Source organism: Brachionichthys hirsutus, unplaced genomic scaffold (assembly GCF_040956055.1).
Source record: "Brachionichthys hirsutus isolate HB-005 unplaced genomic scaffold, CSIRO-AGI_Bhir_v1 contig_261, whole genome shotgun sequence".
NCBI lineage: Eukaryota > Metazoa > Chordata > Actinopteri > Lophiiformes > Brachionichthyidae > Brachionichthys > Brachionichthys hirsutus.
This window is the reverse complement of record NW_027180360.1, coordinates 9,812-25,000: the sequence shown is the minus strand read 5'-3', so window position 1 is coordinate 25,000 and position 15,189 is coordinate 9,812. Positions and strand designations below refer to the sequence as shown.

At 49.3% G+C, this 15,189-nt stretch overlaps 2 protein-coding genes across 2 annotated transcripts in view; both read right to left on the bottom strand.

The window, feature by feature from the left end:
* LOC137914024 (gamma-interferon-inducible lysosomal thiol reductase-like) overlaps positions 1–5,587 on the bottom strand; it is a 10,164-nt gene extending 4,577 nt beyond the window's left edge. The window contains exon 1 of the mRNA XM_068757642.1: positions 5,474–5,587. Coding sequence (XP_068613743.1) covers positions 5,474–5,587 — 114 coding nt within the window. The remainder of the gene's footprint in view (positions 1–5,473) is intronic.
* Positions 5,588–10,702: 5,115 nt separating this feature from the next.
* Positions 10,703–14,328, bottom strand: LOC137914046 (microtubule-associated serine/threonine-protein kinase 3-like). The gene is made up of 6 exons (XM_068757666.1): positions 14,223–14,328; positions 12,522–12,745; positions 12,150–12,272; positions 11,934–12,070; positions 11,649–11,830; positions 10,703–11,568 (listed from the first exon to the last, which is right to left on the bottom strand). Exons 1-6 carry the CDS (start codon positions 14,326–14,328, stop codon positions 10,703–10,705), a joined length of 1,638 nt encoding a protein of 545 aa, XP_068613767.1.
* Between the last annotated feature and the right edge of the window lie 861 nt (positions 14,329–15,189).

The window sequence follows — 15,189 nt, the reverse complement described above, 5'->3', positions numbered from 1 at the left end:
TGAACATGAACATAATACTATCGGCCTAACAAACAATGAACACAATGTGGCCCTTAAGTTCAGAGAGATCACCAGTTCAGTCTTTTCGGTGGCTTTGAAAGGCGTCCTGCCCTGGTGCGCCTCAGACCCTCCCCCAAACGTGTGCCAGAGCAGGCGGCGGGTGTGGAAGCAGCTGGGGGCCCCGTTGAGGGTCTATCCGGGCTTGACCCGGTCACAGTAGGTGAGCCAACCATCTCACCCTTCTCGGGACTAACAGCAGGTACAAACTCGCAGTCCCCATACCGCGGAACAGCCCCCAACTCTGCAACTCTAAGGTCCACCCTGTTGCGTCGATAAACAGAACCATCAATGTCCACGAGGTAAGACCTGGGGGCGACTTTGCTGAGACATGTTCCAGCTCTCCAGATACGTGAGGCGTCACCCGGAAGAGGCTTCATCAGACAGTCTCTCCCACCTCTAGCTCGGGCGAGACACGCGCTGACCGGTCATAGCAGGATTTGGAGAGCTGCCTTCTGTGCTGTAACTTCTCCGTAACCCCTGTCACCACTGCCGGCTCAAGGAGTTTGCCAGTCACAGGAATGGACGTTTTAAGGCGACGAGACATCAGGCGCTGTGCTGGGCTGCTATCCATATTCTCTGTTGGAGTATTACGCCAGTGCAACACTGCCTTCCAGGTATCATTTCCATCCCGAGCAGTCTTGCGAAGCAGGTTCTTTGCAATCTTGACGGCTGATTCTGCCTTTCCAATTGCTTTGGGGTGCCGTGGAGAAGACGTCACGTGCTCAAACTCCCACTCTGAGGCAAAACGGGCAAATGCCGAGGTAAACTGGGGGCCATTGTCTGTGATGACCCTGTCTGGCTGTCCATGCCTCGCAAACTGAGCTTTGCAGCGTTTAATTACTGTCCCTGCAGACAGATCAGGGAGGAGCTCAATCTCCCAGAAGTCAGAATAGTGATCGACAATGAGTAGATAATCCATGCGCCCATGACTGAAGCGGTCCATGCTCACTATCTGCCATGGCCTTGTAGGGAGCGGATGGGGCAGCATTGTCTCTTTTCGTTGGCTGTGTGCACACTCATTGCATGTTGTGCATGTGCTGACAAAGTCCTTGATTTCTGCATGCATGTTGGGCCAGTAGAGCGTTTCACAAGCCTGCCGATAACACGCCTCTCCCCCTATATGACTAGAGTGTATACGTGCTAGCATCTCTGGGCACAGTGCTTTGGGAACAATGACTCTCTGACCCCGGAACACAATCCCGTTTTGAACGCTGACTTCATCCCGATAGGGCCAGTATCCCCTGATAATGATCACCTGCTCTTTGAGATCCGGCCAGCCTACCATTACGATGGATCTCAGTCTCTGCAAACCCTCGTCTCTTTCCGTGGCCTGCTTTATTTGCTCCAGGCGCTGGCCCGTTACGTTGAGATAATCTGCTTGGTTCACATGCTGCAGGTCCTCCTGGAACCCCTCCAGAAAGCAGATCGCCTGCTGCTGGTAAAAGGTTCCTTTGCCTGCTGAGGGTGTCACTAATGAACATTTCTTGACCAGGTTTGTATACGACACAGAGACTGTAATTTTGGAGAGTCATTAGCATACCCTGAAGTCCTTTTGGAGCGCTGAGGAGAGGTTTGCTGAATATTGAAATCAGGGGCTTGTGGTCAGTTTCTGCTGTAATAGCACTGCGGCCGTACAAATAATAGTGGAATCTATGCAAAGACAATGCTGAGGCATTCGTTTTCAATCTGTGCATAATTTTGTTCAGTAGTCGTAAGCGCGCGTGAAGCAAATGCAATCGGCTGTCCCTCCTGCATGAGACAACAGCCAAGCCTGCTCTGACTAGCATCGCTCCGGATAGTTACAGGCTTACTAACGTCATCGTAACGAAGCACTGGCATAGTTGTGGCCAGCGACTTAAGCTCTCGAATTGCCGCATCATGTTTGGGCAGCCAATGCCAGGGAGTGTCTTTGTCTAACGACAGTCGCAGCGGCTCAGACACTGGAAAGGTGGGGCATGACTTTGGACAGATCATTTGCAAACCCCACGGGTCGCTGCACTCCTTTTGCATCTGTAGGATTGGGCATGTCGACTATTGCCCTCACCTTTTCTGGATCAGGTTTGAGCTCTGTAGCTGAGAGAACATGGCCATGGAATTGAACTTCAGACATTTTGAATTGTAGCTTTTTTAGCCCTAGCCTCAGCTTAACTTCCCTGCAACGATTTAGCAGCGCAAGAAGTTTGGCGTCATGGTCAGCCTCTGCTTCCCCATCCGTTTCACCGCAGCCCACCACCAGAATGTCATCCGCAATGGGCTCGATGCCGGCTCGACCCGCCAGTAGCTCGTGCTGGTTTCTTTGATACACCTCAGGTGCAACAGACACACCAAAGGGCAGTTTCAGCCAGCGCTTCCTTCCCCATGGGGTCCAAAAAGTAGTCATGAAGCTGCTTTCTGTATCTAATTTGCATTGCAAAAAGGCATCTCTGGCATCAACCAATGTGAAAACCCTTGCTTTAGGCAGCTTGTATAGCACACCCTCTAGAGTCGGCATTGTGTAGTGAGAACGCCGCAGGGCTTTGTTCAGGAATTTAGGATCAAGACATATTCTCAGTTTGTTAGGTTTGCTCACTATGACCATGTTACTGATCCAGTCTGTTGGACCTGAAATGGGTGCCATGTGCCCCTCAGCCTCATACTTGTCAAGCTGGGCCTTAACTGCGGATTTCAGAGCAATGGGGACATTGCGGGGCGCACATTGCACCGGCTTTATGTCAGGATCTAGGTCAAAATGTACTTCCCCAGGCACTGCCTCCACTGGTGAATGAAGTACATCGCTGTACTTCCTAATCACACAGTCTTTTGTCAAATGCTGCGGTGGCAGCACAGCGTCCATACTAAGCGCATCATCTGGTATCATAACAGGTATGAAGCCCAGACGTTCACAGGTGTCACCGGACAAGAGAGGCAGCTGCCCTTTCATAACAACTTCAAATGTGAGCTTGTGCTTCTCTCCTCGAACCGTGCATTCTGTATCAAATATTCCAAGCGATTCAATAATCTCTCCCGAGTACAGTCTGAGGCTGGCATTTGCCTTGGGTGCGAGCCTCTTCTGATCTTTGAGCGTCATTATGTTACAGGTGGCTCCAGAGTCTAACTGGCACCTCTGTGATTTGTTGTTAAGCTTTAATGTGACAAACCACTTCTTTCCTTTTGTCTGCCCCACTGCACTGACTCAATCATGTTCAGATTCGACTCATCGCTGCTCTCCCCCGACTCCCCATCCATGCAGAGCACTTTACCTGTGGTGCTGCCCCCTTTGCTTTTCATGCAGACTTTTGCAAAATGGTTATTAGTCCCACACATTTTGCATTTCTTCCCAAAAGCAGGACAGTAGTCCCTGCCTCTCATGTGGGCGTTGCCACAATACCTGCAGTTGTGTTCTGCTGCTCTGTTTGAATCATTCTGTCTTGCTTTGAACTGTTTGGCTGGTTGTTTGGAAGCAGCGTGATCAGGTTCCGTGAGCATTGAGTGTCTTCTTCTGTAAGGTGACTTAGGTAGATTTGGCTTACAGCAGTTACACTCTGCTGCTGGTCGCAGCGTGCGCATGCGCCCGGGCAATGCGGGTGAAGCGTCTTGCCTAAGGACACAACGACAGTGTACACATGTGCCTGAGCCGGGGATCGAGCCGGGGATCGACCCTCTCAACCAATGCGCCACCGTCGCCCCCGTCGTCTGCCCTTAGATCTTCAGCTCTGTCCAAGTCAATTAAGCCCTGATCACCATTTGGTGGGCGGTATGTGGGGCAGCTGGTCAGCACGTGGTCCACAGACTGTGATGGATCCCCACTTCTGCATTGTTGCAGCAAAGCGTCCAACTCCTGTCCGCAGCCGGTTGAGGGTATTCCACTCCTTGTGGGGCAGGTCCTGGCCAGGAACATCTGTTGGATCCTCAATGTAGCGGTGGAGCCTGGATGGTGCTGCCACCTTCCACTGGTCCCTCCATCTGGCCTTCACCCAGGATTCCTTCGGTATGTCAGCTGGTGTCGTGTGAAGCAGTTCTTGGGCCTGTGTGGCAAAAGGGCGACGGGACTTGAGGCGGGTGTGATGTGGTGTCTCCATGACAACCTTGTGGAGAAGGTGGGATTCGCTCAGATGTGCCTTCCGAGCGATAGCTAGTTTGGCTGCGTCTCGCCTGATCTCTGCTGGGATGATTCCAGCAAGGACCGGCAGCTGGTTGGTTGGAGTGGCACGTAGGCATCCGGAGACAGTCCGCAGTGTGCTGTTGAGTGCAGCATCCAGCTTATGGACATGAGGGCTACGGCTCCAGACTGGGACGTTGATGCTTTCTCCCTCAGCCTGGTCACAAAGGCATCTATTGACTCGCTCTCCTCTTGTTTGTAACATCCAAACAAGTATCTTTTGTAGATGATGTTTCTTGCCGGCTTGAAGTACCTCTCCAGGGCGTCCAGTGTTGCTGCGGGATCCTCCCTCTGCTCCGGCGAGAGGTTGAGGTTGTGCCGGTACACATGCCTGCATTCACTGCCCAGAACGCTACGGAGCGTTGCAGCCTGTATCCTCTCATCTTTCTCCGCTATTCCGGTCACAAGAATATAATCCTCAAATTCGGCATGAAAAACATCCCAATTGGCGCTCCAGTCACCCGCAAAGCTCATCGGAGACGGCGGAGGTATTTTGGCCGCCATTGCTACTGTGGTCACGGCGTTGGGCAATCCGTCTGCTTCGGATATGAATATCGCCAGCCGTCCGTATAGCAACACAAACTATGGTGGACCACTGATAGATCCCACTCCTGACACCATGTTGGTGTCGGTGCTGACAGATAAAAGGATGATGGACACAGGAACACTTAACAGGCTTCTTTATCAGGTCCGCTGTTTGGGCCGCGCTGCAGCTTCCGTACAACAATGCGCATGCGCGCAGACAGAGCATGTGATTGGCAGAACACAGAACATCACAGCATGACGTCAGGTCCTGTAACAATGTCTCTGTGGGGGTAGAATAATCAATAATGGCCAATAATAGTTACATTGATGACTGAAAAACTGCTGCGAATAAAAACGATGGTTTTTGAAAAACTCCAGCCAAAGTCACGATCTTTGAAACCCCTGTTTACGCGTCTGTAGCTGGAATTTTAGCTTTTCGAAAGTCACTGCCTGCGACGAAAACTGCTCTAACTTCACAATGCTTTAAAAGCCCGGCTGCTGTAACATCCCGACGGTAGAGGGCGCCATCGCAATGCATCGCGAGACTGGATAGTGCTGAGTAAACGCTCCTGAAGGAACTGTGTGTGTGATCATTAGAAAGTAGTTTTAGCAGAGCCGAGGGGGCGGAGTCTAACAGCGACGTGTTCACAAGACCTCAGTGATCCTGGCGGAGGGATTTAGAAAGCCCTCCGCCAGAAGACGGCATTCCAAACCGGATCTCCCTTCGCTGAGACGGACCGTCGCTCTTACCCCGCAGTGGAGGGCCGAGTCCACAGAGGAGCGCCCCCTCCCCGCAGGATGGGGGCATGACGAGGGCTGGACGTTAAACCAAATGACGAGAATCAGCAGCGTGGGCGCCTTCATGTCGGCCAGACCACGTGACGTCCCGCGGAACTGTAAATCCGGCACCGATCCTTCGTGCGAGGGAGTTCCCAAAATGTTGCGCTTGGCTCACGCGTCATACGATCAGGGTGACGTCACGTGTAAGGAGAGGACGTCCACGCGAAGGGATTTTCTACTTTATTTCTCCGCATAAATCAGTGATACATTTATAGATCCGAAGTGAATTAAGTTGGAAATGATGTAGTCAATAATCAATCAAATCGCGTCATCTGAAGATGACGTCATCTCATCTCCCAAAACACAGTTTTACACCACTAGAGTAAAACTAGTGCTTTATTTTGAAGGCGATGAGCAACCTTCAAAGGAAATGATCAAACAAAAACGGTGAATTAGAAATGATTTAAAGCTCGAATGAGCCGTAAAAGGAATAACCGTCATTGATTATTGATTAGCTGTATGATTAAGTTTGCTCGATCTGGGTCTGTAGCACATCACATGCACGTTTTCTCTATCTTTAATCAAGATTGATACATTTTCTCCTGAAAAATGAGAGAACATGTTGAGAAATACTCTTGTATGTTACAGAACACATTTTCAAAAAGATGGCCACGCCCCTCGACCAGGGTCTGGATCTAAGCGTATTGGTCTCTTCCCACCCTCTGGATGATGCGTTTGTCGGAATATTATCGAAACCGCCCACGGTTACGTGGTTGTGTGTAGGCCCTCATTGGGAGGCTGTATAAGTACACAAGATGAGGAACTAAACCTGATCACATGATCAATCTAAGCATCCCTCAAAATTAAACACCAGCCTTCGGGTTAGCAGAATTACACAGAAAATATCGATTCCTCTCGTGTACAGGCCTCAACACAGTTTTACTTCCAACTACTTCCAACCAAATAAAGACTTCCTATAAAAAGACAGCACAAATTAGAGACTGTTTAATGAACTCTATGACAGTAGAGATGAGATCCCTTCTTCCTGGAACACATTAAACATTAAAATAATATCAACCCCTCGTTGTTTTCCTGCACTACAAACATAACGGTTAAACATTCATGCACCGTTACCGGCGAACGCGTCCTTCTGTGGGACAAAGAAAAGTCTCTCCAACATTCCACATCAAGCTTTTTTAGCAATATCCTCAAAATAGAATGATCTTAGTGATAGTGAAAATGGCCCAGCGTGGACGACTCGCGATGAGTGACCGTCCTCTCATAAAGGCATAACAAAACCAAAAACCACCCAGGAGTGAACTTCATTTCATACGGCTTTTATTATCTTAAAATCATTGCATCGGCCTCCAGAACGAACCGTACAGGTGAGTGAGTGAACTCTGAACTCTGAACTTAAGCAAGCCGCACACGAGACAGAAAGGAAGAAGTGTCTGGACTCAAAACGCGAGTGGAGAGAAGAGGACCATTTGATTCGTGCGTAGAGGTCAGCCCGCCTCAACCAAGAGGCCTCCAATGGCTCCCTCTGGTGGAGAGTAGCTTCCTCTGACTGCCCCACTCAGCATGAGAAGGAAGCAGGAAGCAGGTTGATCATTATTCACTCTGCATTTAGAGCAGCAGATTAACCCAAAGAAACATGTTTCACTACAAGTCTAAGAAAAAACAAACTGATCTCGTGTGAGTTTTGTGCGATTCTTTCCAGCCAATTCTCAAATGGATTGTCGTTTGTTGGGTCTTGAACATTGAACTACTGAACACCAGTGAAATAGAATAGCCATTAAAATAATCAAACATCAGGCTGAAACGTGATGATGAAAGGAGAATCAGGGAAAAGAAAGTGCAGGTATTAGCATCAGCATATTTAAATGTAAATCACACACAAGGCGAGAATATAGTGGATACCTTTTGGTCTTCAAAGTTTAGCTAACCTACAGAGCACCTGCTTCAACATTTCATTTGAGTATCATTTGCTGCGTAGTGCAAAACCGACAAAACATCAGTCGCATGCAAGTCATACGTCCAACAGTCGTATGCAAGTCGTACGTCCAACAGTCGTATGCAAGTCGTACGTCCAACAGTCGTATGCAAGTCGTACGTCCAACAGTCGTATGCAAGTCGTATGTCCAACAGTCGCATGCAAGTCGTACGTCCAACAGTCGCATGCAAGTCGTACGTCCAACAGTCGCATGCAAGTCGTACGTCCAACAGTCGTATGCAAGTCGTACGTCCAACAGTCGTATGCAAGTCGTACGTCCAACAGTCGCATGCAAGTCGTACGTCCAACAGTCGCATGCAAGTCGTACGTCCAACAGTCGCATGCAAGTCGTACGTCCAACAGTTGCATGCAAGTCGTACGTCCAACAGTCGCTTGCAAGTCGTACGTCCAAGTCGCATGCAAGTCGTACGTCCAACAGTCGTATGCAAGTCGTACGTCCAACAGTCGCATGCAAGTCGTACATCCAACAGTTGCATGCAAGTCGTACGTCCAACAGTCGCATGCAAGTCGTACGTCCAACAGTTGCATGCAAGTCGTACGTCCAACAGTCGCTTGCAAGTCGTACGTCCAAGTTGCATGCAAGTCGTACGTCCAACAGTCGTATGCAAGTCGTACGTCCAACAGTCGCATGCTCAGGAAGTGATCACTTGGAGTTAGGTGGATAAAGGTATGCTTTTTACTCCTAAATATTGTTTTCAGACCAGCACCTACTCACAAATCAGTTAAAAATGACTAACCATTATTACAAACTCTGCTTCATACATAAATACGATTTATTTTCATTGAGCCAACAATGAGTGGTGCCTTTTTAAATCTTTGAGAACTTTCTTAACGGCTCGTGTTAAAGGTCGTGGTCGGCTGAAACCTTCCCAGCCGACGTTGGGTGGGAGGCCGAGAACGATCTGGACAAATTGCCAGTTTATCGCAGATTGGTTGGCAACAAACAATCTCACTCACCGAATTCACCGACCAGTTCTGAAGGAACTAAAGTACCCAGCGCAGTGCAGAGACGACCACTACTCCAAAGAAGGGTCACATAGGAACGCTGCAAAACGGAAAACAGAAGTGATTGAGGGACAAATGGAAAACGAATGAATATTTTAGTCCCAGACTTCTCGGTTCCTTTGCAATTCATTTATTTCAAGCACTGTAAAGACAATTAAAAAATAATGTCAAGCCAGTCTGCATCTTGTACTCGCATAGTAGGAATTTCACAAAGGCCTGTTTAAGAATATGAGGCTGACTAGAGATAGATACAAACCCAATAACCATCGACCAACAGTGAGAAATCAAAGTGATGCTTCATGCGGCGTCCAGAAATGATGACATGATAGCACATCATGAATTTATCTAGTAGGGGTACACAATAAATTAAAATCCTAAGAACACAGACGTATATTGCATCATGTATTCAGAGATAACTTTTATCACTGAATACAAGTTTTATTCCAGAGTACATGAAACAAACTTTGTGTGAACATGCAGTCCCGAGCCCAGGGATCTCAGACTCGCGGCCCGCAGGACGATATGAAAGTTTAAGGTTAATGCAGCCTGCCAGGTTTATATGAATTTAAAAAAAAGGATTCAATGATGAACTCAAGAATGTCTTGAGTTTTCGATTGTTAAAAATGATGAAAAGAGGGTAATATTTAAAAATGTTCTCAAAGCCACTTTTTTCAGACAATTGGAAAAGTAAGCCCGACCTCGCCCAGACTTTGCCTCCTGCGGCCCCCCAGGTAATTTGAGCTCGAGACCCCTGCTTTAGCCACTGTTCCGAGACTGAGTGATCACAAAATCACAAACGCAGGCTTTTGGAGAACTACGAACATTGGCATCGTACCAAATTCATATAAAATACATATAGAAGAATTCTGGTAGTTGGTGCAAAGGAAAAAAATCATAAATGCTTGAAACTACAATATAAAAAGGTAAATTAAAGAATACATATCTGGGGGGGGGGTCCAAAAACTCTCTGATCAAAACATTAATGCTAGATCAAATGGGTGATGAATGATCAAATTAAAGAATTCCACATCCTTTCAACCCCCTCCCAAGAGATCCTTAATAATGTGGGAACATCACACTGGGATGTGAAACATGCACAACTGATAACATGAGATTAAATCCTGCCACACTGAGTCCACCTACCCTTAATAGGTCACTTTCAAATGACCTCCATCAGCTGTTATAAGGTCCATTGTTTATACAGCATACATTAACGGCATCGTCATCGCTGCTGCAACGCGACGAGTCCCACATGAAAACGTACCCTTTCCTTCATCTAAGGGCCTCTGGCTGAATTCACCGTCAGTTTTTACCCACAATAATTTAACAAAACCACAGAAATCCACAAACATATTTACAATAGAACGTAAACATTCATCCATCACACGTATATTCTTTTTTTTTTCTGACACCATGCAGACGGTGTGAAGGACATCCTGAAAACACGACGACACGCTTCAGGACAGACGACGGAAGGAGCTGGACGGAGGCTCGATTCAACCCGGCTACGAGACGTAAAGAGGCTTCTACTACACATCCATGTTACGTTATGATACAAACCACCACTAGAGGAGTGTCAGCACGCACACACACGCACACACACACGCACGCACACAGACAGCAAGTAGAATTAGAGCGCATGCATGCATGAAACTTCTTATGTACGAGAGTACCTCTATTTAAATTCGTTCCCATGGCTGAACTGTGCTTTACCACAGCCGTGATTCCAGGTATTGATGTTCAGGACCAGCGAGCCCAGGCAGCGCAGGATATTTGCCCATATTTGTGTAATTCGTGACATTGCTTACGCCTCTCTAGGAAGTCACTGAGGTACAAAACAAACCGTCCGACATCAGCGAGCCTTTGTGTGATATTTGTTTTGTGCGATTCCACAACAATGAACAACCGGAGGAATCCAAAGATTTGTTTTTTAGCAAATGAAACAAGGAAACAAGGTGAGGATATAAAGTTATAAATAAGTTTCATCATTTGAAACTTTTTTTTTGCCACAGTGATTTGCCAGTCCAGAGAGAAAACAAGCGACCCCAAAGCGAACATCGTCTGGCCGTCATTTCGTATGTATTGCTGAGAAATATCGATCAGCAGCCGCTTGTGATTATCTGGGATTCGGTCACAGATTTCTGGGCCTTCGTGTCCGAGCAGGTCCCGAGTCCGACTGACTAAAACGTTGCTTTGTCCTTTGACTGGGCTTTCTGCTGTGCCATTCCCCGTGATCCTCTCCCTTCCAGGTCAACGCTGCATTCGGATTGGGCCGACCCGGCGTTGACCCGGGATGCCTTCGACGCATCCGTTGGGCCGTGTGCCGCCTCCCTCTCCTCCGTGTCATCAAAACTCGTCTCCTGCACGGCCTCCTGTTTCTTGAAGGAGTCCCTTCGCTCAGACAGCGCCAGCTTCCTCATCACCACCACCTCTTTGTGGTGTGGTGAGAGGTGGTTGCCACCGCGGTGTTGAGGGGGGGCAGTGGAGCGGGGGTGCTCGCTGCCCGCGCCGACGGCGTCCTGGTGGCTTCTCTGCCCTCCTCTGTACAGACCCTGGCGGCCGTGCTCGCCAACACAGATAAACCCGGTCAGTGTGTCCCCCTCTCCATCCCCCAGAACCCCCCCTTCAGACAGAGGCACCTCCATGGTGTGGCGGCGGGTGCCGTAGGCCTTCCTGTCGCCGTGGAGCCCCACTGTCGTCTTTTCTCCTCCCGTCAGTTTTTCTGCCGATTGGACCCTCTTGAGGAGCGGCGAGCGTGGCGTTTCTGCACTGCGGGGACGCACCGAGTGGCGAGCAACGGTCGGAGGGGATAGCGTCTTGCCATGGAACCCCTGCAGGGATTTGGGGGTACTGGGGAGACAGGATGGGGAACATTGAGGAGAGAGGGGCTGAGGAGGTGGGATGCAGGCCAGTGGCGAAGGAGGGATGCTGCTGGTGGACTTGCAGCGTCCAGCTTTAGTGTAACGACCCAAAACATGAAGGGAACTGGGACGGGCCTGTGGTACAGGCGAGTTAGGGGAGCTGGAGCAAGGAGAAGAACTGGAATCTGGCCAAAGGGGACAGAAGGAAAAACAGTTACGCTGCATCAAAGAGAACGGGGGTCGGTAACATGGGACGGTGACCTACCGCCAGAGTGGTCAGGAGCGGGGGAGCGACAAGGCGTGCACGGCCCAGGCGAGAGGCTTTGGGTCGGGGATCCGGACAGGCTGTCACTGGACGACTGGTGGAACCCTGATGAGAAGCTGCGGCTGCTCTGCATGGGGGGGGGCGTGTGCTTGGACAGCTTCTTCAAGATGCCGCGCCGCCGGCTGGGCGAGTCGAGAGGAGTCGAGAGGAGTCGAGAGGAGTCGAGAGGAGTCGAGAACAGCGTCCGCGGTGCGACTCCTCCACGGCGGCTGTTACATCACGTACCTGTCCTGGCCGTCCCTCCGCCTGCTCTTCTTGCTGCGTCGGGCCATCTTGGCCTTGTAGCTGATCTTCCTGGCTGGACCCACCTTGATGGACGTGTTCTCCAGCGCGGTGGTCTGCAGGGTCACTCTGTTGCAGCTCTGTCGGAGCAGATAGAAAACATCAATGAAGGCCAGAAACACATTTACGTTTTTATTTAGATCCACTTTATCAATGTACCTTGAGCAAGAGCTCCACAACCTCAGTGTGGACGAGTCCCTGGACAGACTCCCCGTTGACGTGCGTGATGAGGTCACCGGCCCTCAGTCCTGCCTCATGTGCTGGACTGCCATCCTCAACACACTGCAGACACAAATCATTAACCGCCAATCAAAATAACAAGTCAAGCAACGACCGGATCAATCGCTATTATGCCAGAAAGGCATCGTCAGAGAAGTACAAGAAGCTGAAACACGTGAATACTATCAAATAAAACCTGCAGACGAGATGGTTTTAATGTTTCTATTCGTGTGATCATCGAACTGTAAACGTGCTGAATATACAGAAATGTCCCTTCATGGTAGTGTCCATCAGCTTCAGGGGGACACTTACCCAGACCATGTGGTGAACAGTGTAGACGTCGCTGTCCCCCATGTAGACTCTGATAGCTCGCAGCGTGAAGCCAAACCTCTTCCCAGAGCTGTGGATGACCACCGGGGGCCGGAGGCAGCCGATGCTGACGGACAGATCCCGGCTGGGGGACGAATCTCTGGACGAAGGATTGGATGACAGGGACAGGGACGATTTGGGGCTAGAAGGAGGTCCTGCAGAATTATCTGGAGGGGAATAGAACAGAGTCTTTATAGCGCTGCAGGGTTATGATTGGTACAATTTTCCAGTAGTCACCATCTTGAATTATAATCATGTAAAATATTCTACTGTGAATAGTTAAAACATATAAAACAGTAAGAGAAATAATAGTAATCTGAGCCACAGATCTAGTACTACTACTAAGTACTACTACTACTGTACTTTCGTCTTGTCACAGCAAATCAACGTTCTCCACCTCACCCTGTCCTTTGCATCGTCCTCCCCAACACCAGCCACTCTCATGTCCTCCCTCACTACGTCCATGTCTCTTCTCCTGGGTCGTCCTCTAGCCCTGTCCTTTGCATCGTCCTCCCCAACACCAGCCACTCTCATGTCCTCCCTCACTACGTCCATGTCTCTTCTCCTGGGTCGTCCTCTAGTCCTGTCCTTTGCATCGTCCTCCCCAACACCAGCCACTCTCATGTCCTCCCTCACTACGTCCATGTCTCTTCTCCTGGGTCGTCCTCTAGTCCTGTCCTTTGCATCGTCCTCCCCAACACCAGCCACTCTCATGTCCTCCCTCACTACGTCCATGTGTCTTCTCCTGGGTCGTCCTCTAGTCCTGTCCTTTGCATCGTCCTCCCCAACACCAGCCACTCTCATGTCCTCCCTCACTACGTCCATGTCTCTTCTCCTGGGTCGTCCTCTAGTCCTGTCCTTTGCATCGTCCTCCCCAACACCAGCCACTCTCATGTCCTCCCTCACTACGTCCATGTCTCTTCTCCTGGGTCGTCCTCTAGCCCTGTCCTTTGCATCGTCCTCCCCAACACCAGCCACACTCATGTCCTCCCTCACTACGTCCATGTCTCTTCTCCTGGGTCGTCCTCTAGTCCTGTCCTTTGCATCGTCCTCCCCAACACCAGCCACTCTCATGTCCTCCCTCACTACGTCCATGTCTCTTCTCCTGGGTCGTCCTCTAGTCCTGTCCTTTGCATCGTCCTCCCCAACACCAGCCACTCTCATGTCCTCCCTCACTACGTCCATGTCTCTTCTCCTGGGTGGACCTCTAGTCCTGTTCCCTGGCAGCTCCAGGGAACAGGAATACGAGATACATGCAATCTAGAGATGAGAACCTGTGAATCACATTTGTCATTTTCAAACGGGGGTGAGGGGCGGTGTCACCAGGCCATTATTTGTTGTTTTCTTGTCAGGAATATTTATTTAAAAAAAAAAAATATGATGGTTTTTGAGATCTTGTTATGATTATGTTACTGTTTGTGTTCACTGTAATATTAACTTTTTTTTTGTAATGTGTGCCTCTTCTATTTACATTTCCTCCTTTCCTTTATTTGTTTCGTGTGTGTCGTATGTGCTGAGACGACGAAGCGAAGTACTGGAAGCTGTCTTCACCAGAAATGGAAGAAGCAAATAACCGGCGAGCTGCTGCAGAAGAGCCAACATTGAGTTCTAATTATTTCTTGTCATTGATTGGTTGGAGCGCACCGACCTGTTCATAGGCCATAAACTTAATGGCCGATTCAGGAGCAAGCTTGAGGACATTGATCCCATTTCCCCTCCAGAGTGAGAACACGCCTCCTTCCTTGATCATTCCCCTCAGTCCAGACCAGAGATTCATTCCTTGAGATTTAAGACCATGTACCTGAATGCAAAAACAAGTCAATCATCTGAGTACAGTGGGTACAGATACAAGCTGCCAAACTGAGCTAGTTCAACAGGAAGGGGGTGCGAGGTGAGGTCCTTTATCAGGTTCAGGTCGGTGATGGCCCTGGGCAAAAAGCAGTTTTCCAGCCTTGAGGTGCGAGCTTTAGTTTAAAGGCTCTATAGTTGGTGACAGCCCAGAACCATTCAGTTTGACCACCAATAGGGTCATTTGCTTATTTTCATTTGTTTAAATGCAACCGTTAGATAAAGAACAGCCCCATCTGGTGGGCAGCGATGTTGTGCGCTCTGAAGGTATCGTGAAGTCACTAAGTCAAGAGGTGGAGCCATGAACGTTATAAATAAACTTGTTCCGGGAAGCGGAAACAGTTGGTTGGAGGAAGCGCGCCGGACCAGCCGGTCCGGGCAGCGTGAGAGAAAATAGAAGCCTGATGTCCGCCTGTTTCATTTCGGTGCGTTTGTAAATTAATATCACAATGTTAGAGACTTAATCTCTAACAACCACTCAGTTCCGAGGTGTGAATCAGCCTCGGTCATCCTCGCTGGCGGCTCAGACACTCTTAACGTCAGCTCCTCTAACCGTTTGTTTCACCGTCTCGACAGACAAAAACTCTCCGAGCACAAATGAGAAAAGCTTTGAGACAGCCCTTCACAAAAGTGTAATCGTGAACTTTGTGAAATGACCCACCTGCAGGAAGACTTTTAGACGGTCCAATGGTGCAGTGCCTGTTCGGGACACAGCGCCTGCCATCGCCCCAGCAACCAGCTGCTTCCACACCAGACCTGAGCG

Excerpts from the sequence above, each read along its gene's own strand:
- LOC137914046 (XM_068757666.1), bottom strand. The coding sequence starts at position 14,328 with ATGATCAAGGAAGGAGGCGTGTTCTCACTCTGGAGGGGAAATGGGATC. Across the intron at positions 12,746-14,222 it reads TATGGCCTATGAACAGGTCG|ATAATTCTGCAGGACCTCCT; the intron begins GTGCGCTCCAAC and ends ATTCCCCTCCAG. Across the intron at positions 12,071-12,149 it reads TTGTGGAGCTCTTGCTCAAG|AGCTGCAACAGAGTGACCCT; the intron begins GTACATTGATAA and ends CTGCTCCGACAG.